The sequence below is a fragment of the Trifolium pratense genome, linkage group LG2 (assembly GCF_020283565.1).
Source record: "Trifolium pratense cultivar HEN17-A07 linkage group LG2, ARS_RC_1.1, whole genome shotgun sequence".
NCBI classification, from domain to species: domain Eukaryota; kingdom Viridiplantae; phylum Streptophyta; class Magnoliopsida; order Fabales; family Fabaceae; genus Trifolium; species Trifolium pratense.
The window spans coordinates 6,654,873-6,679,766 of record NC_060060.1 but is presented as its reverse complement, the minus strand read 5'-3'; the positions used below and the strand labels follow the sequence as shown (position 1 = coordinate 6,679,766).

The window sequence follows — 24,894 nt, the reverse complement described above, 5'->3', positions numbered from 1 at the left end:
TGTGGATTGAAACATGTTCAAGATGTCATCAAATAGCTTAATGTTATTTTTCTTAATTAAGCAATAGGAATGTATACACACAGCATCAGCACTTTCCATTATTTGAAGAACTTCATTGAACTTAACAAATACACAAAAAAAATTGCTAAGCAATTTTCATGGCATCAAGCCACCAAGCAAAGCATCTCTCAATTATTATAAGGGGCAAAAAGGGCTTTATGTTAAGGCATCTATCTATCAGCATGATATTCATGCACACCTAATTGCTCTCTCAAGGCAATGTAACCCTATAAAAAGGAACTATAGATATGAACAAACTAATGCATTGTACACATAATTAGGAAAATTAAGTCTATATTTTTCATAAATCTCCATTGATTGACTGCATTAATTATAGTTCAGTGAAAGCCATAAAGAACTCTGCGAGGATCCAATTGTCCACTGCAATAGCTTGATGAAACAGTAGAGAGCTCTTGATAGCCCTTCCACTCTTCACATGGCTTCAAGAGAATAGCAGTATCAATAACTGCTGAGTTCACACACAACATCATTTTGTAATCATCATCTCCCAAATCAGGTAGAGCCTTGGCCTTTTTATTCCATGGATTCCATACCACTGAAGATTCATCACAAATTGACAAAAGTTAGTTATACTGGCTTATTTGAATATATAACATGTTAATGTGAATTTCAAGTAGATAAAATGCGATGCAAAACTGATCCATAACTACTAGCAACCTGCATCTGGAAGTGCATTCTTCTGGAGCACAAAGGTTCTTTTCTTCTCATGATCTATGATGGCAATTTTATTTGGGCTGTGTAAGTATACCCTGTCCGTCTACAAAGGTAACCAAAACAATGCTTAGAGAACATTAACAAGATGAATTAGGTGGCATCTACGAGTGTGTGCGTGTGACAAGAATTTGACTCGTGTAGTGTTCATTTTAGAGGAGTCGGATTAAGGCAAATGGTGAGAATGAAAAATTTGGTTTGATGCTCTATTATAATGATACCTACCTCTCCATCAAATGTAATTGCATCAGCCTGTTCTGTGAACCTTGATCTGTTCATCAGATTATCGACATAATCAAGTGTCTCCAATCCCTCAATACGCACTTCACTGCACATTCATTTAAACTCTCTTAAACTTAAAGACTTACAAATAAGCAAACATATAGGGTCCAAAAAAGAAGTGCAAAATCAGTGAAAGAAAGTAAAGTGTATACCTTATATCTGACACAGATAAATAATTGCATAGTGAAAATGCAAAAGAAAATGGTTTGTTATCAGTGTTTCTGACTCTAGGAATCAGAATGAGCTTGCCAGCACTGAGAGTTATGCGAAGCCTCAACTCAAAACTGCACCGACACCAAATACAACTTGAAATATATATAATAAAGTGAAATAGAAGGCAAATACATATACATGGAGCACCGACACAAGCACGACATTGACATTTAGCAAATAATAATTATGATCATGAAAGTAATTGAATGAAACGCATGTGTCAGTGTCGTATTAGCATCTGACATTAACAAATATTGGACACCAGACATATGCATTCAATCTAAAGCGTCAGTAATATGTATTATGCATACTGTTAGGTTTTTGTATGTTGGCTACATTTTGCAAAAACATCATATTAGCCAAAGTGCTGAGACAAGTGTGCAAGTGCCAAAGTGTGGCGCAAAGTGCTCAGGCACTTCTTAACAGGAACGCGTGTTTTCGCGCCAGCTGGAGGTTTTTATTTAAACGCAATCTTTCATGGATTTTATGGAAGAATATGGTCGACCTAACTTGTTATACAAGGCGCACGTGATCAATGTGTTTTTGGAAGAAGCTGAACATGGTTATATTTTATAAAGGAATCTTATGAGTTTAAAAAATATAATTATTCAATTCAAAAATATGTCAGCTGCCGTAAGGGTTTTTCTAACCTAATTTCGACTTGAAGCCCAAGCAATTCACAACTATAAATACGAAGGCAATTGTAATGGTTTGAGTATCTAAAACCGAGTCTACTACAAAGCGTGAGTTTTTAGGGGTTTTAGAGTTTTTATTGTTAGTTGTGTTTTGTGTTTTTGTGAGCCTTTCTTGTATCACATTGATGCAGGTTTAGGACGTGTTTATTGAGTTGTAAGTGTTGACAACTCCTAAGCTTTGAAGTACGGAGTATTGTCTTGTGTTTGGTTTTGCGATTCACTTGAAGCTTTTAAGCAAAAGTGGATTCTAGTGTGTCTAGGAGGGTGATCTTCAAATACTGTTTTTACTGAGTGTAAAACGACACTGTCTGTGTTGTTTGAAGGAATTGGGACGGGGTTCTCATATCTAGGAGTTCCTAGGTAGAATTGCATTGGGTAGGGATTAAGTGAGGAGTTGTAAACGGGCGAGTTTAGCTCCGAATTAATACTACTAATAGTGGATTCATTCCTGGATTGGTATCCCCCAGAGTAGGTGACGTTGCACTGAACTGGGTTAACAATTTCCTTGTGTTATTTATATTTCTGCTATTTACTGTTTTTGTCTGTGTTACTGTGATCCAAGTGTGTCAGCACTTGGTGCCACACTTGTATACTGAGTGCCAGAATTTCACATACCTATGTGGTTTCTTTAAGTCAACTCCTGTTGACTTTAATATCAAATCAACAGATGAATGATTGTCAATTGGAGGTAGTGGTGAAGGGTCTCTATCCAATGACCACATTCTGTTTCTTGTCATTCCATGTTGCTCAAGTGAACCAACATCACCAAACTGCAACACAAAAAATTGTACTTGAATATCAGCTAGTTTGAAAAACTTCTCAACAAGTACTTATATTAGAATAATATATATTGCATTATGTGAGTTTCTTAACTAATACTTTCTCTTATAAATTCCAATTGGCTTCTACATAGTTTTTTCATTTAACATCATATATATGTATAATCTTTATTTTTGTTGCAAGTGAAGAATTGTTAACTTATTGTAATGAGAAGCTCACATGTAGCACCGACATTTTAAGTTGAAGGCATGTCATGTCAGTGTCTAACACCGACAAATGTGGTTAGAGTCAATTACTTCCATTCTCTCAAATTATTAGCAGCGTCAACAAGTAAATGTCAGTATCTATGCTGGTGTTTGATTATAATCCAAACTTAGGCAATTAAAATTTCACTTGAGCAAGGACAAAGTTGAATATGTTACTACCATATATTGTGAGTGTGATGTGATGAAAGTACTTACCCTTGCAAAGCAGGGTGATATACCTCCTCTGATTGCTTTATGCTGTTTCCATTTAGCCTGCTCAATAGAAAATTTCCATAAAGGAAATTAAGTGTCCACAAATTATCCTAGTAATAACAATAATTCAAACAATACAGTTTAACAAACATGATTCTTAAACGAAAAAATCTATGGTTATGATTTACTTATCTCCTGACCAAATTCTGCTAGTTTAGTTTAGATTACTTCTAGGGACCGAATGGTTGAGAAAAAAACCGTGGACAAATTCTTGGAAATCACATGTTCATTTTCTTACAAGAAGTTAAATTCAAAAATAAAACAAGGATTTTTTTTCCTTACCTTGCTGCTCATAAAAAGCAGTTCTTCCTTCCTTTGATTCTTCCAAGAAACAATATGCCCTCCATACAGAAGCACCTGAAACCATATGTTTCAAAAGCTTCCATATTAGGCGAATATTGTTGAAACCATAGTTGGTTCTTTACCTTCATTTTAAGACTATAATGACCATATCTTGGTCTAAATCATATTTTATTTCATGTTAAAATTTTCAAGCTAGTTAAAACTCAAAAGGATATGGTTTATACAAACCAAAACGAGTAAACATAGAATGTTTTTCTGACTTGTGATATGACCAAAGATTATTATACATCTATGAAACACTGATACAAACACAAACATCGGCACATAGACTCCAATGATAATTTGAAAAAATAGAAGTGATTGTACGTAATCAGAAGTATGAGTGTTATGTCGGTGTAAAGTCTAAAGTAACACAAATTTCACAAAAATGATCACAAGGTATTGCAAACATAGAGATTTTACAACCTATTTATGTTGTTTATCATAATAAGCTACACAATCCATAATTAACACACCAAAGGCCTGATTGAAATTGGTTATTTGAGTTTATCTACTGACATAAACATTAGGGAGACCATAAGAGAGAGCTTACAGAAACAACTTATGACATGTCTATAAGCTGTTTTCAACTTATTTCCATAACCTCTCATGATAGCTTATGAAAACAACTTATGTTATAAGCACTTAATTAAATCGTTTATCCAACTTTTCCTTAACAAAAAGATCATTATCAAAAGAGAAAGAAAGAAACAAACCTCAGCTGATGAACCATTTGGATCAGTCAATACAATCCTAGGCAATCCATCTTTGTCCTGAAATACAGGCATCTGTATTGATTCCTGCTGCAACTTTAATGCTCCTGAGTTACTCACAAATGGCTTCACTTTCACTCTTCTCCAATCCACCAGCTGCAACCAATCAAAAAAACCAAAAAATGATCTCAATTTCATCTTCACCACCACCCATCATAACACCATGAACATAATATTTATTTATATGTATATTAATTATGTGTTAAAATATTGATCATAATTAACCAACCCTTTAGCACAACAAAAAGACTATAAAAAATGACATAGATTTTGAATCAGAAGATAGCAAAAGGAACATGAAATAAGCAATATTTGCTATTGAATTATGTGAAAAGGAAAATAAAAATGTAAAGGGTTAGCGTACTTTGGCGTTTATCTTAATATAATAAAATGTATACTGTTTATCAGTTTGGTGTTCCAAGAGGCAGAGCCAATAACTCTGTGTTTCAACTTTCAAGAGAGCATGTTAATTGTGTATGGTGTGGAGTATGTGTGTGTATATATATATTATGCACCGAAGGTGTAAAAGTGTTTTACACATGCATCCGATCAAATCATACTATAGCGTCACTTATAAATACATATTCATGTCATCTCGCAACCGATGAAAAACTTTTAACATGTGTGAAAATATTTACATTTTCGATGTATTATACAAATTAAATATATAAAATAGTACTATAAGTTTGTTTGTGGATATAAATTCCTTGAAGAGGAAAAGGGTGACCCTGGTTAACGTTGAAGTTGGAGAATATGCAACAGAAAAGAAATAAACAAATTTGGTTAAAATGTTGGCACAAGATTCTCTGTTGTTTGTCTTGTCAGAGGTTGGACTCTGATTGGTCCAGCTGATTGATATGCATGAACAATATTTCTTCCAATTATTTTGTGCCATGTCCAACAAAATTAATTGGAATACGTACATATATATTCCTTGTAAAATGCTTTACCCTTTCACTAAACTACATTATTAGTTATAATTAAAGTTGAATATTTTTATTTATCTGATGTGTATGATTGATGACAATGTAAAATATTTATACACCTCGAACCGTGATCGGGAGAGGCTAAAATCACTTGATGTCTCGATGCAAAAAAAAAAATTCACTTGATGTCAAAATTGATCCTGAATTAGATTAAATTGGTGGTGAAAGCAAAAAAAAAATTAATTATACACCGATGGTGAAAATGATCAATTAAATTCATTAATATGTAAAAAAGTTGTTTAATGCTGTTTTTCCTGTGGGTGTGGTGGTTCGGTGTGGATCCGGAAGTTTGGTGTGATTTTGGTGCTGTAGTGGTGTGAGTCTCGTTTGGAGTGGTGGTGGCCTAGGTACTGGTGTTGTGGTGGTGGTTCTGTGGTGGCTTTGGTGGTTTTGGTGAGGTGAGGTGATGCGGTGTTGGTTCCGGTTGTTGATGTCGTGTGCGATTGGCTTCCTTTGATACTAGTTTCTCTGACCCGCTTTCAAATCTGTTGAGATTTGAAGGACCCTTTTTGGGTCTATGAGGGTTTCCAAATCTTTGAGATTTGCCGGGTTATTTGGGATTTTCAAATCCGGTTCTTTGTATCTGGTTGTCCTCTATCGCATTGGTGTTGACTGTTTGGAGGTAGTCTTCGAATTGTGACCAATATCTTACGGTGCTTGGATCTGGCGCTGCCGATGTGTGGTTGATGCTGTGTGTGACTGTCTTTCTTCGATACGGGCTTCTCTGACCGCTTTCAAATCTGTTGAAATTTGCAGGATTCTCTTTTGAGTCGCTGATGGTTTCCAAATATGTTGAGATTTGCAGGCTGCTTTGTATCTGGACGACACCTTCCACGTTGGTGTTGACTGTTCTTCGGGTAGTATTATGTTCCCTTGGTGTTTGGTTGTGGTTGTCTTCGGCACTAAAGGCCACGTGGTGGTTCCTTTGTCTTTTGTCGATACTTGTCCGCCGAGGTTCTCGTTCTACCTTTGTCCGGTTAGCTTTTCGCCTTTAGGAGCTGATTCTGGATTCTGATGGGCCGATCGTTTTTGATTCGAGATCGGGAGTTAGTGTCTAGTTGTGGCAACTTTCTGGGTTGGGTTGGGGACTGCTCTGGTAGCTGGGGATCTGTTTAGGTGGTATTTGTTTTGGTGTTTGTTTTGCGTGTTCTACATATATACAACATCTTTTATGTAATTTTTTTCTTACCGGTGTCTGTTCTTCTTGTGCAGAGACTTGATTATTAATAATATATTTTACCGTTAAAAAAAAATTAGAAAAGCTTTTAATTTTTGCATCATAACAAATGTGCTTTTTTTGTTGGTAAATTTGTAGGAATAAATTATTTTATTTTTTATTTTTTTTATAAATTTTTTGCACATAATTTGAAAACAACTTTTTCTTTCTTTGTGCATTGTTTTGTACATTTAATTTAATTTTTAGCAATATCTTTGAACTAAATTTCACAATAATATTATTTAAATTTTTTATTGGTTCATGGTTGTACTTGTTTTGTAGTTAGTGTTCCAATAAGAAAAAAACAAATTGCAGGTATATATATGGCATGCTTTAACAGATATATTTTTTTATTAAGTTAAAAAATTAGATTTTTTTGCACGTATTATCTACATTTGCCTAGAAATAACTTTCAAATATTCTTTTAATTAACTACTCTGTCCAAGAATGCATCACTATAAAAGCAACATATATAATATAAAAGAACATGAATATTTTCATATTTTAAAAGTACACAAAAATCTAAGAAAGAACACACACCTCATTAAATATTTTCATAAATATAAATAGTCCAATTTGCTGAATAAACATTGCATGGTGATTGGAAAAGGACATAAGAATGTATGATTGAGAGAGACAAGTCTACTCTCTATTTTGTTGTGCTTTAATATTAGAAAGAATAGAATGGGCGGTGTGAGGTGACCAAAAGAATATGGAAGTATGTGATCCATACAAACAAGATCAGTTTGTCAATTTTAATTTTATGCTTCACAGAGAAATTAAGTTTCAATAAAAAAGTAGAACACACTGTTTTTGCTTTAACAACATACTGTATACTAAAATGAGAGGGACTTACTTACGTGTGAAAATGAGAGCTCCCTCTATTTCTTGGCCTTATAAAAAAGAAACAAAATGAGAGGTCCATGTCAAATAAGTATATATGTTGAGACATTCAGGTTTTTCTTAATGTTACTAATAGATATTGAGATTTTAAAATGCACACTAGTGGTAATTTTTTTTCTTCACCACCGTATCTGGTTAATTAAACTGCATAATCTGATTTAAATGTCAGTTTTGGTATTTAGTGGTTTTAATCCCCTTCCGATTGGTTACACTAATGGTATTTTGTTAAAATAAAAATTGGATAAATGGTAAGGATATTGGATCCGTTAAATAAATAGTTAGAAATTTAATCTTTAACTTTTTACGGAAAAAAAAAGTCAATTGAGAGGTGAAAATATTATGTGAAGACATTGAGATTTCCCAACCTTGTATTAAAATTCTTTTTTGTCATTGTTGTCGAGAATATTAGTCTCATAGTTGACTTAAAGATACAAGTCGTGGAGATAACATTATTTGAAGTAGGTTATAAAAAATATTGTGATAAAAAAAATTATATTATATGAGTTTTTCTATCATGTGCAACTTTGCACATGTTAATAAATTTAAAATAGTAAATTTGCATTGAAACTTGTGCATTTCATATTAAATGTTTAATTTTTTAATAAATAATTGTTGTTTTTCATTAAATAGTTACTATTTTTGGTTACTTTAACATGTGCAATATTGCACATGTTAGACAAACCCATATTATATTATCTCATTTTATTTTATATTTAACTACATATTTTAGATTTCAACAAGTTAAACAAGATGAACCAGCTTAAGTAATAAGATCCAAAACTTTAACTCGCTCGACCTTAAAATAACGGCCTCAACTAATGTTTCCACCTAGGCATTGCAATGGGGCGGGGACGGATATTGCCCTCCCCAAACTCAAACCCATAAAGTTCGGGTTTCCCTAAACCCATCACAATTTTGAGCGAGGATAAAATGTATAACCCCAAACCCATACCCAACGGGGATCGGGTATCCCCGACGGGGTTCAGGTATCTCTGTTACGTCTCTTTCCACATTAATTTGGATTGTATTTTAGTATTTTTTTATCAAAAAAAAGAAGTTAAATGTTCAAAATTATTTTGTTTCAACAATATTTTTTTAAATAAAGAAAAGAAATAGAGAAATTTTTTTGTTTAATACTCAAATTAAATATAAAAATAAACATATGAATGTAATTTAAGAGATTGTTTAAGGGTTTCTAATGTAAAATAGGTAAAATCTAATTTTTAGTATAAGCGGGACGGGTTCGGGGTGGGTATCAATGTCCTCATTACCAGCCCTATACTCATCTTTTGAAATCGGAAAAAACTCAAACCCGAACCCAAAACTAGTCAACTCGGGTTTTTCCCGTAAAAGCGGGTATGGTTTGGGCGGATACCCACAGATATGAGTTTTGTTGCCATGCCTATTTCCACCTTTTCTTAGGGTGGCAAAATTAGCTTACAAATTTTAAATTTTTTTTCGCTATTTAGGCCCTCTAATATGCTCACAGCCCCCCCCCCCCCCCCCCCCCTCAAATTGGTCTAGTGGTGAGGGATTTGGGTAGTATGTTATATAGGTCTTGCGTTCGATCCCCAGATCATTGTAAACAAAAAAATAATTTTATATTCATTTGGTATAAAAGAAAATGGGGAAGAGTTATTATGCTTAAGGAATAAACTTATGCATTGTGCATAAACAAATCTCCACCATTTAATTGAATCTAACAAATCTCCAAACGCACCATTTCCCACCCCCAAATCAACCACAACAACCCCTGAACGTCATTAGATTGTTTCGTAGTTAGTTTTAAACTAAAATCATGTCAAAACCATTTTTGCTGTGGAATGATTTCAAATTAAATGTGTGGAATGATTTCAGAAGGTTGTAATCCAAAACTATTTTTGTTGTAGAATGGTTTTGTGCGTTATTTATGCATGGTGCATAAGGAATTAGCTTATGCACCATAACCGCTTCCTTTATTTTTAGAAAAAAATGTATTATATTTGTTCAAAAGTTACTATCCTATCCTATAGGTGAACGAAACATATCTTTCAAAAAGTATCGAGTATGCTATTTTGCGTTATGATTTATCCCAACATAATTCAAATGGGCCTCAAATGTATCAATCTAGGCCCACGTAAGAGTCAGTAAGATGAATTCTCTTCGGGCCCCCCGTGTTTCTTTTACCCCCTTGAATTTCTAATTTTGTCCTTGCAAAAAAAATTCGGTTTTGCCTTGAAAAAAAAATTCGGTTTCTAAAAACCGAAATTTACTCTAAATTTGTACTAGAAAAAATCCGGTTTCTGCGAACCGAATTTTTCTGCAAGGGCAAAATTGGATTTAAGGGGGTTATAAAAGATTCATGGGGGCCTTAAGAGAACACATCAGTCAGTAAACCACCTCTTGTCTTAGTATATACTCCCTCTAGTCCTAATTACAAGAAAATATTCATTTTTTAGATACATTCAAAATTTGATGTATCTAGACAATAACATAGACTAGATACACTGAACTTTCAATGTATCTAAAAAAGTGAATCTCTTCTTATAAGCAGGACCGGAGGGAGTATATATATGAGTTTAATTGCTGTGCACCGTCGGTGTAATTTTTTTTTACACATACATCCAATGACGCGTTGCCACATCATTTAATGAATGTGACACATCATGTGTTTTTAATGACCATACATGATGTGTCTGTATATTATTGGACGCATGTGCAAAATATCTTTACACCGACGGTGCATATAAATTAAATTCTATATATATAGCTTTCTTTTGAATTTGCAGTTTCCATTATTACCGCAAACAAACCAAAAAAGCAGAGAAGAAGAACAGACAAATTCCATGAATGCCCCTGATCGTTACGAGCGTTTCGTTGTTCCTCAAGGAACAAAAAAGTCTCTCTTCTTCTTCTTCCTTCTATTCATTCATCATTTTCCTTTTCTCTTTATTGATTAAATTTTCTAATTAATTTTGAATTTGTGGTTTCTACAAATATTTTGATCGAAAAGGGTATCTTATGAGAGGGATACAAAGATCATAAATGCAGCATCTTTCACCATTGAAAGAGAGGATCACACTATCGGTAACATTCTCAGAATGTATGTATTCTAATTCTAATTTCTCTTTTTGCACATTTCCATTTTCTGTTAATCAATGAAATCAACCTTAGGATATGTTTGGTATCACAGTGGGTATGTCGGAATCACCTTAATGTTTTTATTTGTTGTTTATTTTTCAGGCAGCTACACAAAGACCCTAATGTGTTATTTGCTGGCTACAAGCTTCCTCATCCTCTTCAGTACTAATTATTGCTAGGGTTAGTTATTAGCTAGTTAATTAGTTATTTGAATAAGGCCATGTTTGGAGAAACAATTTAATCAAATGTTTATTATAACATAATTGCTTATGCATATAAGCTATTTCTATAACGAAAGTTGAAATAAATTTTCATATCAGCTGTAGGTCCCGTTTAGATTGGCTGTTTTTTAGCTTATGCAAAACAACTTATGAAGATACAATTTTCGCCGATGAGAACTTATGAATTAATATAAAAGTTTATTTATTTGCATAAGCTATTTTTCATAAGAAATTATGAAAACAGCCTATGAACATGTCATAAGCAGTTTTCATAAGCTTTCTCGAACAATCTCACTAATGCTTGTACAAGTAGATAAGTTCAACTGTTCAAGTAAATTAATCCAAACTGATACCAAGAGTCTGTTTGTGAGGGCTAAGGTAAGTCTATATCTTGATGTATATTTGAGATTTCAAAAAAATTTCTCAAAATTGTAGGGGTATGACAATGACAATTTAGTCTCCCAAGTTTATGAAATGATAGATTGATCTATTAAATTAAAGGCAGTCAATCAATTTAGGAGTTAGGACATGCTTATGATTAACATGTTTTCATAAATTTGTTAGCTTACATGTTGTTTAGGGGATGCTTTTTTGTAAAGGGCTTATGTTGGTCTCTGTTTTTCATTAGAATTGATTGACATAACGTCTAAATGGATTAGCGATATTAAATTTTGGGGACTGATTCGTTGTTCGTAAATTTGGATAATCAAATTGTTCCACCCTTATAAGTTACTATTGTGAGGACTAAAATAGTGATTCACTTGTATTACACTAATTGATTTTATTTTTCTGAGTTGAAACTGGCTTGACGTGAATTTCACTTCCGGTTACAGATACATTATGGGTAGGAAACTGAATGGACAGAATTGTTTTTGTCGAACCGGCCTTTTTTATCTTTTGTTTTCACTTTCTTTTCTGCCACTAACTGGAGTTACATGTTTATTTCTTTCTCTATATGTGATTGCGAATTCGGAGTTCCTCACCATAAACTGTTATGATTGTTACTATTGCAGATACACACTACTAGTCAATCTTCACCAATGCAAGCATATAACCAGTCTATCAATGATCTAGACAAGGAACTTGATCATTTGAAGAGTGGCTTCGAGGTACTATAAGCATTTTTTTTTTTTTTAATATATTTGTGTAATGATTTAGACAAGGAACTTGATCATTTGTTCAGTCTACAATCTTCGTCATCCTTTTAGATATCAAGTAGAGTATCAACACTATTTTTTTTTTGTTTTTTGAAAGAGAGTATCAACACTATTAGTACCCAACTAGGCTTGTTTTTTTCCGAGAGTACCATTGGTAACATATTCAAAATTTTAACTGCAGGCGGAGTTGTTGAAATTTTCGAAGGACTATTGATTTACAGCCAAGATAGAAAATATGTGCAGTGCAAGAAATCTTTGCAGATATTGTGACAGATGATCACACCTGCTAAATGGAATTTAAGTAGGATATTTTATGTTTTATGAGACTTGTTAAAAGATGACTAGCAATTTTTACAATTATGAACAATTTCAAAGTTATTATATTAACAAATTCTGTAATAGGAACAGCTAGTAAATTTTGTGACATGGATCTTGTGAATCATGGACATCATGTTGAACTCTTTTATTTACTGTGCCATAGTATACTCAGCTGAAGGTGTCTGGTTGTAAGTAAACCTGTAATGCATGTGTTAGTTTGCGACGGACCAAACCAAACCAAACCAAACCAAACACAGGTGGCTAAAAAGGACAATGACCAATGAATATTTCTCAACTTGAGATGTTTCTCCATTGATATGGTAACTTCCAGAAATGTTATTACTTAGTACTACTCCCTCCTGCCTTAATTATAAGCAAATTTTCGTTTTCTAGATTCATTGAATAACTAATGTATCTGACCTTAATTATAGATCATATACATTAGTTATCTAATGAATCTAAAAAGTGAAAATTTGCTTATAATTAAAGCGGTAGGGAGTATTACGTACTCACGGATGCTTTGCTACACAACCATCATAAGCAAGTGCTCCTCTTCTCATATTTTCCACCGATGAATACTGTTCCCACACTGAGCGGTCCTGAATTGTTTGTTAAGTTGTTTGTTAAGTAGGTTAGTGACTAGAATTCCACCTTTTAAGGTGAATAAGTTGAATGTTCGGAGTTCGAACTTCGGCTTCTACATATAAAATGCAATGTCCCTATCAATTGAGTTAAGTTTATGTGGACTTGATATCTTACTTGTGTTTGCTGCAAAAACATTTGGATTCTGTGCATCCTTGCTTGGGACATCGGTGTCATTCAATTAAGATTGAAGGGTAAAAAAGTCATAGTTTTTTACAAAGGAGCTAATGAGGATCGAAACTAAGACCTCATGTATACTACACAAATTTGTCACCATTAGATTTTTTTTTTTTTTTTTATAGATGAAATGGCGCTATTGGAAACTCACACATATAAAATGGAGTGACTGGGTTCGAACCCCGGTCATGTTATCCAACACTAACAATTTCGATATTTCTACCAATTGAGCTAGAATTTGTGAACTATCTATGAAAACTTCAATAAGGTTCAATAAGGGGAGTCCAATTCCAATAATTAAGGGGAATTTAACCTTTGGAGTATCAAAGGATTTTACAATTGATGAAAAATTGTAAAATTGATCTAGCCAATATATTTTTTTGAAGTTGTCAGTTGAGTTTGTGAAATTTAATATTTATTATCATGACTTGCTATCTAAAAAAAAGAAAAACCAATGCAAGATAAAGAAATTTCACACAGGTCCCATATAAAATTAGTAAAACTAATTAAATAACAAATAAAATAGAGTGCGTTAAAAATGTATGTGTTATATTATATGCTTGTTGCTATCATTAATCTTGAGTAAAATCAAAATTCACTTGAGTGATATCAACATACCAACCTTTAAACAACGCTAGCCACAAATTAAAGTAATATTGCTCATTATTCACAAAGAAGAATAATTTGAAAATTAGTTGAAGATGGTGATGCCGTTTGTTTCATACATAAAAAAAAAAAAAGTCAACAACTTCATAAATAAAGCAACATGTCGTTCATAAAAGAAAAGGATAAATTTCCTAAAATAAAATATAAAAAATAAAGTATGTCTAATTATTTTTTCAACTAGCCAAAATGATATATATATAAACAAAATTTTTTTCAGCACAAGACGTGCCAAAAGAGACTAAGTAAGGTTACAAAGAGTCGAAAAACAAGAACCAAAAGAAACTATACAAGGCTCAAGCAAAGCATAGGACTAGACCACCAAACATGACAGTTCAAAGTTAAAGTACTACTCGTCGCTTTCAACCACCTATAAGGAAATGTCTTGATCTTGTCCAACATATGATGCACTAAGTTTGCTGAACCTCTGAACAATCTGTGGTTTCTTTCAGTCCACACAACCCATACACAAGCAAGCCAGATGAGTTGCATGAAGGAACGTCGTGCGCGACCACCCGCCGAAGCTGACAAGAGGCCAAAGGGCACCAGAAGTGCTGCAAGAAAGGAATAAGTGATGAACCGACTCAACCTCTCCGCAACCAAAAATACAATGATGGGTTGCCGCAGATAAAATCCCTCGAATAACCAGGTTTGTAAAGCATGTCTAATTTGATTATATCTTCCCATTATTCCTATATATATTGAGATATGATAACACTTTGGTATCAAATGTGTTATGCAAGTATCCACTTACTTTTATCTTTTTTTGGTGTATAAACGCAAGTATCCTCTTAACTTTTATCAAATGTGTCATTGTGTTTCATAAGTATCCATCTATTTTTAGCTTTTTGGTGTGTGCACGAAATGATAAATTATTTGAAAAACACACCTTAGACTTATATAAAGAAACAAAAACAGAAATTTTGCAAAGGTCATTACCATTTACAAAGTAATCAATATAAACATGCATAGAGAGATGGATTGAATTCAAGCTATTGTGCCAGCATGCAACAAAGTGAAGCAACCAGGTAAATCTTGCTTTTGTGCTTCATTAATCGAATGAAACTTGTGCTATGTGTGATTACATGTCTCTTTCATTCAAGTGACATCGATCCTTTTCTTTGTTGTGCATGGAATTGCATTTGTCTAGTTTATTAGTACTAGTAGGATCTTAAATAGTTACTGTGGTAACAGTTACAGCTGCGTCGTAATTTAATGTACAATTACGGTCAAATATAGTTGATATCCACCCTTACCCTTGCCTTGGTCCCATAGAACCAATTAAACTAAAATTTGTGGACTAAAACTCAATTCTATATAGAGATTAAAAATTTAATATATTCAAACATTAAATTTAGTATAAACTTATCGACCCAATAGTTTACAATACTTGCCCCATTTGTCTTAAAAAGCATTTTTATTTTATTTTTAAAAAATACCTACACCATCTGATATATAAATTACATTTCTTCTAACATATAAATTAAGAAAATTAATAAATAATTTATTTATTGATATTTTCTCACATGTCTGATTTATTTACCTCATTGTCCACCTGACAATACATGCTGACGTAACGTAACATGTGAGTTACTTGCCACATGTGTATTGATTTGGTCAAAATCAATAAGGTGTCATCCTCTTGCAAAATGTGCTAAAGTTAGGGGGTCAAATTTCAAGTTTGTGAAAGTTAGAGGGTCACAAGTATTATTATGAAAGTGTTTTTTTTTACAATAGTGTTATTATGAAAGTTAAGAGGCCAAAATCGCATGTTTGTAAAAATTAAAGGACCAAAATACAATTTAACCAATATATTATATGAACTTATCGATCCAATAGTTTAACGATACTTACTCTATTTTTCCCATATTGAGTCTAACATATAAACTAAGAAACTTAAGATGATTATTATTATATACTTTTCTAAATTAATTTTTACTCTCATATTAAATAGTTTATTTTATAATTTATTCAATGTAAACAAATTTCCATAATCATAAAAAAATTGTTATAATTCCATTAATTACGATCTCATCTTATAAATTAATATATCATATTATTCAAAAAAAGTAACAAATTTGTAAACTTATTTTATTTGCTCAGTCGAGATTTATAAATTGTTGTCCTTTTTAATTAAGGTCAATATATTACGTAATTGATATATAATGGGTATATATATATTAGAACATTATAATATTAAATTATCAAAATTTGATTTTTTAGATTTTTTAAGATTATATAAAAAAAAAATTCATCATTAAAGATTTTTTGGCAGAAATGAATCATTAAAAATTTACATTTTCAAAACAATATTACTTTATTTAAAATAAAATAAAAATTTCCCAATTAAGTGTTGTTTGACTACTATATATGCACATCATGATATCAGCATTTGTTACCACATTCATAACTTGTTTCATCATCAAATTGTAGCATTTGAGGAATGCCATTATATACAGAAGGACACATTGGGAGTTTGGGATATCAATATCACTCAATCTCATATTGACATTCAAATTTTTCACAAAATGGTCATGCTAACAATATCCCTAGCTGTGGCTGTCACATTCATCCTCACCTTATTCTTATATGCTTCTCACCAAACAAAATCCTTGAAAACCCCTGCCTTCACAAATTGGCCTTTTATTGGTATGTTACCTCAATTCCTTTGGAACATATCACACATCCATGAATATTCAGCTATATTGTTGAAATCAAAAGGTGGCACAATTGAGTTCATAGGACCATGGTTTACCAAAATGGTGGGTGTAATCACATCCGATCCAATCAATGTTCACCATATCATGAGCAAGAGATTTGACAACTTTGTGAAAGGTGATTTGTTTCGTGAAATGTTTGAACCGTTTGGCGAAGGAATTTTCACTACTGATTCGCATAAATGGAAATATAATAGGATGATTCTCCAATTTCTCTTCAAACAAAGAAGCTTTGAAGCTTTTCAAGAAAAAATCATTCACAACAAAGTTGAGAAATCATTGATTCCTTTATTGAATCATGTTCAACAACAAAAAGGGTCAGTGGTCGATTTACAAGATGTCTTCAATCGTTTCACATTTGATAACATTTGTTTGATAATCCTTGGACATGATCCTAATTGTCTTTCCATTGATTTTCCCGAAGTTGCGGCCGAGAAGGCTTTTAACCAAGCTGAAGAATCCATCTTTTATAGACACACCGTTCCGGCTTTTGTTTGGAGGTTGCAAAGCTGGCTTCAAATCGGTGAAGAGAAAAAAATGACCAAGGCATGCAAAATATTTGATCACTTCCTATTTTCATGTATAGCTTCAAAACGCGAAGAACTTACGAAACATTGTAAAAATAATGAAATCAATGCTGAAAGTGATGAAACTCATCATGTTGATTTGCTAACGGCGTTGATTAGAGAAGAGCAAAAAAATAAGGATAGCGAATCAAGTGATGACAAGTTTCTAAGAGATGCTGTATTCAATCTTTTTGTAGCGGGGAGAGATACTATAACTTCGGCGCTTACATGGTTATTTTATCTCGTCGCAACGCACCCTTTAGTGGAAGCAAAGATTCTTGAAGAGATAAAAGAAAATTTTGGACACAAAGAGAAGCCTTGGATGTTAAGTGTTGATGAAGTGAAAAAACTAGTTTATCTTCATGGTGCTATATGTGAGGCATTAAGGCTTTTTCCACCTATACCTTTCGAGAGAAAGGAAGCCGTTACACCCGATATACTTCCAAGTGGTCATCATGTTAATCCAAATACAGTGATATTGTTTTCTTTGTATGCAATGGGAAGGGATGCAAATATTTGGGGAGAAGATTACTTGGAGTTCAAGCCAGAGAGGTGGATTTCTGAGAGAGGAGGTATTGTTTATGCACCGTCTTACAAATTCTTTAGTTTTAATGCTGGACCTAGGACTTGTTTGGGAAGAGATTTGGCTTTCATTCAAATTAAGATGATAGCTGCTTCTGTTTTGTGGAACTATGGTGTTCATGTTGTGGATGTTAATCAAGTCGCTCCCAACCTTTCAATTGTACTTCTCATGAAACATGGTCTCAAGGTTAAGATAACCAAAAGGGAAATTTAATTTGATGGAACGAGTAGGTAGTAATTTCAAATATTTCTCATGTAATGGCACACATGTGAAAATTGTGGTGTCTTGTATGATTTTACTAAATAACTAAATAATATATAGTACTACTTAGCTATTATGTAAAGTCAAAAGTTGTATGAAATATATTTATCCAAAATTATTAATTTAAATAAAGTGGAGTAAGCATAATCTTTTGCGTTACTTATTTCCATATGGATTGGTTCATGATGTATAAGTTTAATAGTAAAAGTTTGATTTTGTAATTTTTAGGAACGAAGTTTAGTTCTCATGGAGATAGGTGGTAATTGGCATGTTCCAGTCCTTTCTCAATCGCAGTTGTGGGGATCCAACTATGATCTTCTCTATCAAGTTCAACGCTAATCATTACTCAACAACTCGTCGAACCTTGGTAGCTAATTTTACCTCTTCAACCTTTTCTCACCAACCTTAAGAAACAAAAATCAAGAATTTCTCTTGAGGATGATTTATCAATGGGAAAGGACACAATTCTTGTTATATTTTTTATAATTGTTGCACTAATCCTCTAACTTGTTTAGAAGGCAATTGATGCTCTCTTGTATTTGTAAGAGTTGAAGCACTCCCACTCCCTTAATAATACAACTCTTTGCTTATAAAATTGCCTCTTTAGACTAGTGGCTCGTTTGAATTAACTTATTTTTGAATTTATGCAAACAACTTATGCAATTTTTATGTATTATTATAAGTTTGTCAAGGTAGTTTATAAATATACAATTTTCACCTTATAAATAACTTAAAACTTATATTGCACAAGTTGTTTGTATAAGCTCAAAAATAAGCTAATACAAACGGTTTTCACAAAAAAATATCCAAACACATCGAAAAAACTTCGATTTTTTGTGGTTTTCGGTTTTTTTTTTATCGATTTTTGATTTTTATTTGGATTGGTTTGGATTTGAGGAACCTAACCGATGCTACTATTATTGTGGCTTCCATTTAATAATATTCCATTTATAAAGGAAGGAATAAATGTACCCTAATTCATTCATTCATATATATCTTGTCCAACGCACGCACGCACGCTCATCATGGATCCACCACCAACAACATACGAGACGATGCGTGCTTCCTGGCTTGCATTCTCTGTATTACATCTGTTATTCATAAGTTTCTACTTCTGGTTGCATACTGAGCCAGATATATTAAAGCAAAGCCACTATGTGCTGGACATGTTGTTTGTTATGTCTGAGTTGTTGTGCTTCAGCTTCTATTTAATTGCAGATATGCCACGGCCAGATGAAAAGTTGGCACTGGATTACGCCTATACAGTCATTGCAAATGGCCTAATGTCAATAACGTTGGCGGCATACTTTGATTGTCCCTTTATCTTAAATGGAGCAGAGTTTATCTGGCTTCCACTCGCCGGTTATATGATAGGATGCATTAAGAATGATATTCCTCGTCACTTTATTTCAAAATTCATTCAAACCCTCAACTCTTCCTCTTCCCATTCAGATCCATCGTCTTCCTCCTCGAACTAAGAAGAACAATCATGCATCCTCCTCTCATAAATGACTTTGTTTTCAAGTTATGAACGCTTTTGATTTTTAATTTGTGGTTTTGTGACTCCAAATTTCAAAAACTATGGTTAGAAGTGTATCTTTGATTATCTCAGGATTTATTTATTTTTTTTTTTTGAACAAGCGATTATCTCTTAGGATTATAGTTCATTACTTACTAATGCTATTATTGTGATTTTAAGCCTCATGTTTTAGCTTTTGCTTGCTCTTGATATATAGTTAAGCCTCATATTTGCTTCTGTTAAATTGTAGAGCCTCAGCCCACAGTTATAGGCTTATAGCTTATGCATAACTGTTAAACTTTGATATTTGTCCTTCTGCTTATGTGATGGTGAAGCTGATCTTTATGATCCAGATCAACCTCTGTGGAATGATAGGGGTCTGGAATCTTCAATCGTGCTCCTAAATATGCAGTCATCAAAGATTGATGATGCCGAGCTTATGTCTAGTGATATATGCTAAATAGCTTTTGGTCAGTTGAAGTTACCAGAACTTCTGTCAGTTTACAGGGTGCCAGTTCATCTGTATGGGGCAGAGTTGGTAGTTCAAAAAATAGATTTGACACTAAAGAAAAATCTAACCCAACAATGAGTATTTTCATTTTCCTGATAATCAATCAAAGGAAGATAATGATGAATTAGTAGGTTCCTCGCCTTCTGATACTATCCCAAGAGCCTTTGATGCATCTTTGAAGGCACAGATTTTGATACAAATGGCAATGGTGTAATTGTAACTGATAGGAGAAAAGATATCTATCAACCTGATGCTTCGAGGACTATATTTGAAGGATCCTCACCTTCTGATCCATCAAAGCCGGTCATTGGAAGCAGGAAATGCTGGACCAAAAGTGTAACGAGTTCAAACGCCAGTTGAACAAACTTGAGAAACAAGTAAAACTTAATTGCTTATTTTTCCTTTAATTTTAGTTGATGAAAGGTTGGTTTAGACATTCATGATATTTTGGATATTTGGTTCATTTTTCTTTTACTAAGTAATGTGATTAGGTTAGTGTCAGGTAACCATATGTATCAATTAGTGCATACGCTGCATTTTTTAAGTCCCAATATTGATAGTTTATCCTCAATTAGTGCAACACTTCATGTACCTTCAAACTCCCCAGACACAACATTTTTTCTGTCATGCGCAGCACCATGCAACCCAATAGCTTGCCAAAAATGGTCGCGAGCTCACCGTTGCTTGCTACAACTGCCATCATTGAGTATCTTTTGAGGGATCAGTCCACTACTTAAGTTTTGTACCATAATAACAAGGTACATATGATTGATATGAAGTTAGTTGACCATCAGTTAGCCTAACCTTTAATGAAAAGTCTGCAAGGCTACTGGCTAACAAGGTAGCCAGTCCTAAGTTTTCATTGCAGTCCTTGAACCTACTTTGTTAGATGGTCTTTTCATGTCAAATCGAAAAGCTCAAGTGCAATATATCTACCTCTAGAATCATTTTTATTAACAAATATTAAATGAAAATATTTATTAGGGAAGTTTTTGGGAGAGCTAATTTGGTTTATTTCTTGATATAATATAAACACTTGTATAAGTAGTCTAGTAACACAAAATTCATCTTTGTGAATTAGTTGAATTCTACATATAAATTACAATGCATCTACCGATTGAACTAAACTCACGGAACACTAGACTTTTTTTTTTTATTAAAAAAACTAAGTCACTTTAATAGTCAAGAAAAATAAAGAGACTAAGTTAAGATTTTTTCTAATCACACCCCAAAAAAACCTGATTACACCCCAAATTAACCAAAATACCCTGAAAGTCAGTTTGTGTATCTTACTGTATCTCGGTATTATGTTAGGTTATCTTAGTGTATCTCTGCATTATGGAATGCTCGGTAGAGTATTTTGCGGCTTAAATCTTTTGATCCCTTAACAGCTATCTTTTAAGTGAGAGTTCTCCAAGTGCTTGCTTACATACTTATCATACCGTCAGGTTGGCCACCTTCGGAAAGTAAGGTGAGTTGTTGGACACGATCCTAGTTTAGGACAACTTAGGCTTCAAGCATGCTGCAGTCCAATATATGATCATAGAGTTCCATATCTTTCTGCAACCCTTGGATCACATACTTGCATGTCAAACCATTTGGAACAAACCCTATTTTGACAAGCTTATCTTGAAGCTCCATCAACTCAGCCACATTACCAACCTCACAAAAGACTTTAACAATTGAATTGTAGCTTTCTGTGTCGTAAACTTGAAACTCCTTGGCAAAGAATTTATAATGACACAGCTTCACCAACATCATTTTCTTCACAATAACCATTTATAAATGCCCTCTTTATTTCTGCATCAGGCAGAATACCTAAACTAACCATTTCCTCCAACAAGCTCTCAGCTTCTAAAGTCCTTTTTACTCTACACAAGCAGCTTATGATAGCTTAATAGGCAGTGAGATTGAGTTTCATATTCTTTTTTGTCATCTCATATTTCAAAACCAATGCTTCTTCCACATAATTGAATCTACATAGAGACTCTACTAGTTTAATGTAAGTGCTTGTTTGAGGCACAAAGCCATTGAAAGTCATTTGAAGCTGCAAAATGTCACATTGAAAGTCATTTAAGTGATAAAAGTGTTTAACTTTAACCATGAGATTAAAAAGAAAGTCACAATGAAGCTGCAAAATGTCACATTGAAAGTCATTTAAGTGATAAAAGTGTTTTGTTTTTCAAAAAAAAAAAAAAGAAAGAAAGAAAGTTTTGTTTTTCTTTCTTATTTTAAATTTAAATAAATAATATGAAAGAAAGAAAGAAAGAAAGAAAGGGAGTATTAAAAGGATTGAAGAAGTGGCGCGTCCCTCCCAATATCATTCATTCATTATAAAAAAAAAAGAAATTCACTTTCTCCTCTGAAACCTTCTCCACCTCCTTCCTTCCGAATACTCAAACCCAAATTCTAGTAATCTACTCCTCTCTCTCTCTCTCTCATCATGGCGCCACCACCACCAAACAAGAAAAAGTTGTATTATTTGATCGGATTTTCAGTTCTTCATCTTCTTGTGCTTGGAGCTTATCTCGCTATGCATCATGGCCTCATTCAGCTATTTGGGGAAGGCCGCTATGTGGTCTACACATTGTTTCTTGTTATCGAGCTGGGTTTCGGTCTTTCTTTCATCATGATGATACCACTACCAGGGGAAGGTATCGCATTGGGATATTTCTCTCTAATCATGGCCATTACCGTAACATCAATCTTGATCACGTATTTTGTTAATCCTTTCAGTTTTATCGTAGCAAAATATGTGTGGATTCCTCTCACCGGATATGTGATGGGGTTTCTCAAGTATGGTATGTGTTATGAGATTCTTACGAAACATCCTCATCTCCGTTCTGAGACTCAAGAACCTCTTCTTGGTCCTCCTGCTAATCCAGTGAACCTCCGCTAAGAAGAATGGTACCTGAAGAATTATGTGTGATCTTGATCGGATGAGTAGAATGAATAAACAATCACCCTCATTTTTTTCTTCTTTTTACACCATGCATGCCCCTAGCTACTCTTACTTTTTCCTCACTGTAACGGTAACCCTAACCCACCCCCTCCCTTTATATTTTCTTTCCCTTTAATCTTGTTTTTTCTGTAGAAAACATACATACTACAGAGTAATCAAATTCATCATCATTGTTTTTTCTGTATTTCTCTTTATCTTTAATCTTTCTGTATCTTATCATTGTTACTTGTGAATGCATTTGATTCTTCAATTTTACTAGATTAGGGTAATTAATCGATTAAGATTCTTCATTCACCAAAAAAAAAAAAAATAATTAGTAAGATTCTTCAATTTTACTAGATTAGGGTAATTAATCAATTAATTTTGTAAAGTTTACTAATTTATGATGTTAATCTGTCTCGGTGCTTATACATTTTTCAATTTTACAGTAGGTTTATAATTTAAGTAGTTTATAATTAATCAATTAATGTTGTGGTTTTGTGACTCAAAATTTCAAAAGCTATGGTTACTCTCTAATCATAGTATACTATATTATTGGTTATCTCTTAGGATTATTCTTCATATTACTTATTATTATGGTTGTGGTTTTGTGACTCAAAATTTCAAAAACTAAGGTTAGTCTCTAATCATAGTAATAGTATTGATTATCTCTTAAGATTATTGTTCATATTACTTATTATTATTATTGTGATTTTTTTCCTTGAGTATTTAAGCCTCATATTTTTAGCTTTTGCTTTTGATAGTTAACCTTTAATAGCTTCTGTTAAATTGTAGATCCCACAGTTATAGGCTTATCTGCATAACTGTTAAGCTTTACAGTAATATTGGTCCTTCTTCTGACTTACTCCTATGTGATAGTGGAATGATAGGGGTCTGGAATCTTGAATGCAGAGCTTATGTCTAGTGATACGCTAAATAGCTTTTGTTGAACAAACTTGAGAAACAAGTAAAACTTAATTGCTTATTTTTCCTTTAATTTTAGTTGATGATAGTTGGTTTAGACATTCATGATATTTTGGATATTTGGTTCATTTTTCTTTTACTAAGTAATGTGATTAGGTTAGTGTCAGGTAACCATACGTATCAATTAGTGCATACGCTGCATTTTTTAAGTCCCAATATTGATAGTTCATCCTCTACATATAACCATATTAAGAATAAAACAAAAGTCAGGCACAATCACCACTCTGCCATCGCATTCTGTTGTCACCTTGTTTCCTGTATTAATGCCATTCCTTCTCATGATATGAAACTCTAATTAATCAACATACCCTTAAAGTCAGTTTGTGTATCTTAGATTCTTAGCGTATCTCTATATTTTGTTAGGATATCTTAGCGTATCTCTGCATTATGGAATGCTCGGTAGAGTATTTTGCAGCTTATATCTTCTGATCCCTTAACAGCTATCTTTTAAGTGTGTGTTGCTTGCTTACATACTTATCATACCGTCAGGTCGGCCACCTTCGGAAAGTAAGGTGAGTTGTTGGACACAATCCTAATTTGGGACAACTTAGGCTTCAAGCATGCTGTGGTCCAATATATCATCATAGAGCTTCATATCTTTCTGCAACCCTTGGATCACATACTTGCATGTCAAACCATTTGGAACAAAGTCCTTTATTCTACACAAGCAGCTTATGATCGCTTTATAGGGAGTGAGATTGAGTTTTCGAATGAGCTTTCAGCTTCTAAAGTCCTTTTTATTCTACACAAGCAGCTTATGATAGCTTTATAGGGAGTGAGATTGAGTTTCATATTCTTTTTTGTCATCTCAGATTTCAAAACCAATGCTTCTTCCACATTATTGAATCTACATAGAGATTCTACGAGTTTAATGTAAGTGCTCATTTGAGTCACAAAGCCATCTTGACATATCCTTATCAGAGAACTTCGAGCTGCATCTTGAGATATCCTTAGTTTGTTGTGTGTAGGCAGGAGATCCTCTCTATCCTTAGATATTTTGGAATCTGTCGCGAG

At 33.3% G+C, this 24,894-nt stretch overlaps 3 protein-coding genes across 4 annotated transcripts; 2 read left to right on the top strand and 1 right to left on the bottom strand.

Moving 5' to 3' along the window:
- Nucleotides 1–72: 72 nt before the first annotated feature.
- On the bottom strand, nt 73–4,908 carry LOC123906659 (putative glucose-6-phosphate 1-epimerase). 2 transcript variants are annotated; one of them, XM_045956615.1, is made up of 9 exons: nt 4,760–4,908; nt 4,339–4,491; nt 3,563–3,637; nt 3,224–3,280; nt 2,598–2,752; nt 1,227–1,358; nt 1,018–1,120; nt 739–838; nt 73–616 (listed from the first exon to the last, which is right to left on the bottom strand). In XM_045956615.1, the coding sequence occupies exons 2-9, from the start codon at nt 4,408–4,410 to the stop codon at nt 399–401; spliced, it is 912 nt and encodes a 303-aa protein (XP_045812571.1). In that variant the 5' UTR covers nt 4,411–4,491; nt 4,760–4,908; the 3' UTR covers nt 73–398. The 2 variants fall into 2 exon arrangements, with proteins under 2 accessions (XP_045812571.1, XP_045812570.1); XM_045956614.1 differs by lacking the exon at nt 4,760–4,908 and having other exon boundaries at nt 4,339–4,748.
- A 5,390-nt stretch (nt 4,909–10,298) lies between these two features.
- LOC123904063 (DNA-directed RNA polymerases II, IV and V subunit 11-like) lies at nt 10,299–12,449 on the top strand. The gene is made up of 5 exons (XM_045953758.1): nt 10,299–10,378; nt 10,493–10,582; nt 10,723–10,786; nt 11,855–11,950; nt 12,180–12,449. The coding sequence occupies exons 1-5, from the start codon at nt 10,326–10,328 to the stop codon at nt 12,210–12,212; spliced, it is 336 nt and encodes a 111-aa protein (XP_045809714.1). The 5' UTR covers nt 10,299–10,325; the 3' UTR covers nt 12,213–12,449.
- A 2,073-nt stretch (nt 12,450–14,522) lies between these two features.
- Nucleotides 14,523–18,096, top strand: LOC123906658 (alkane hydroxylase MAH1-like). The gene is made up of 2 exons (XM_045956613.1): nt 14,523–14,826; nt 16,232–18,096. The coding sequence occupies exon 2, from the start codon at nt 16,327–16,329 to the stop codon at nt 17,875–17,877; it is 1,551 nt and encodes a 516-aa protein (XP_045812569.1). The 5' UTR covers nt 14,523–14,826; nt 16,232–16,326; the 3' UTR covers nt 17,878–18,096.
- Nucleotides 18,097–24,894: the final 6,798 nt, after the last annotated feature.

Coding starts and splice junctions, on each gene's coding strand:
- LOC123906659 (XM_045956614.1), bottom strand. CDS start 4,533: ATGAAATTGAGATCATTTTTTGGTTTTTTTGATTGGTTGCAGCTGGTG. Junction 3,638..4,338: donor CAAATGGTTCATCAGCTGAG/GTTTGTTTCTTT, acceptor ATATGGTTTCAG/GTGCTTCTGTATGGAGGGCA. Junction 617..738: donor GAATGCACTTCCAGATGCAG/GTTGCTAGTAGT, acceptor ATGAATCTTCAG/TGGTATGGAATCCATGGAAT.
- LOC123904063 (XM_045953758.1), top strand. CDS start 10,326: ATGAATGCCCCTGATCGTTACGAGCGTTTCGTTGTTCCTCAAGGAACA. Junction 10,379..10,492: donor GTTCCTCAAGGAACAAAAAA/GTCTCTCTTCTT, acceptor TTGATCGAAAAG/GGTATCTTATGAGAGGGATA. Junction 10,787..11,854: donor TTCCTCATCCTCTTCAGTAC/TAATTATTGCTA, acceptor TTACTATTGCAG/ATACACACTACTAGTCAATC.
- LOC123906658 (XM_045956613.1), top strand. CDS start 16,327: ATGGTCATGCTAACAATATCCCTAGCTGTGGCTGTCACATTCATCCTC.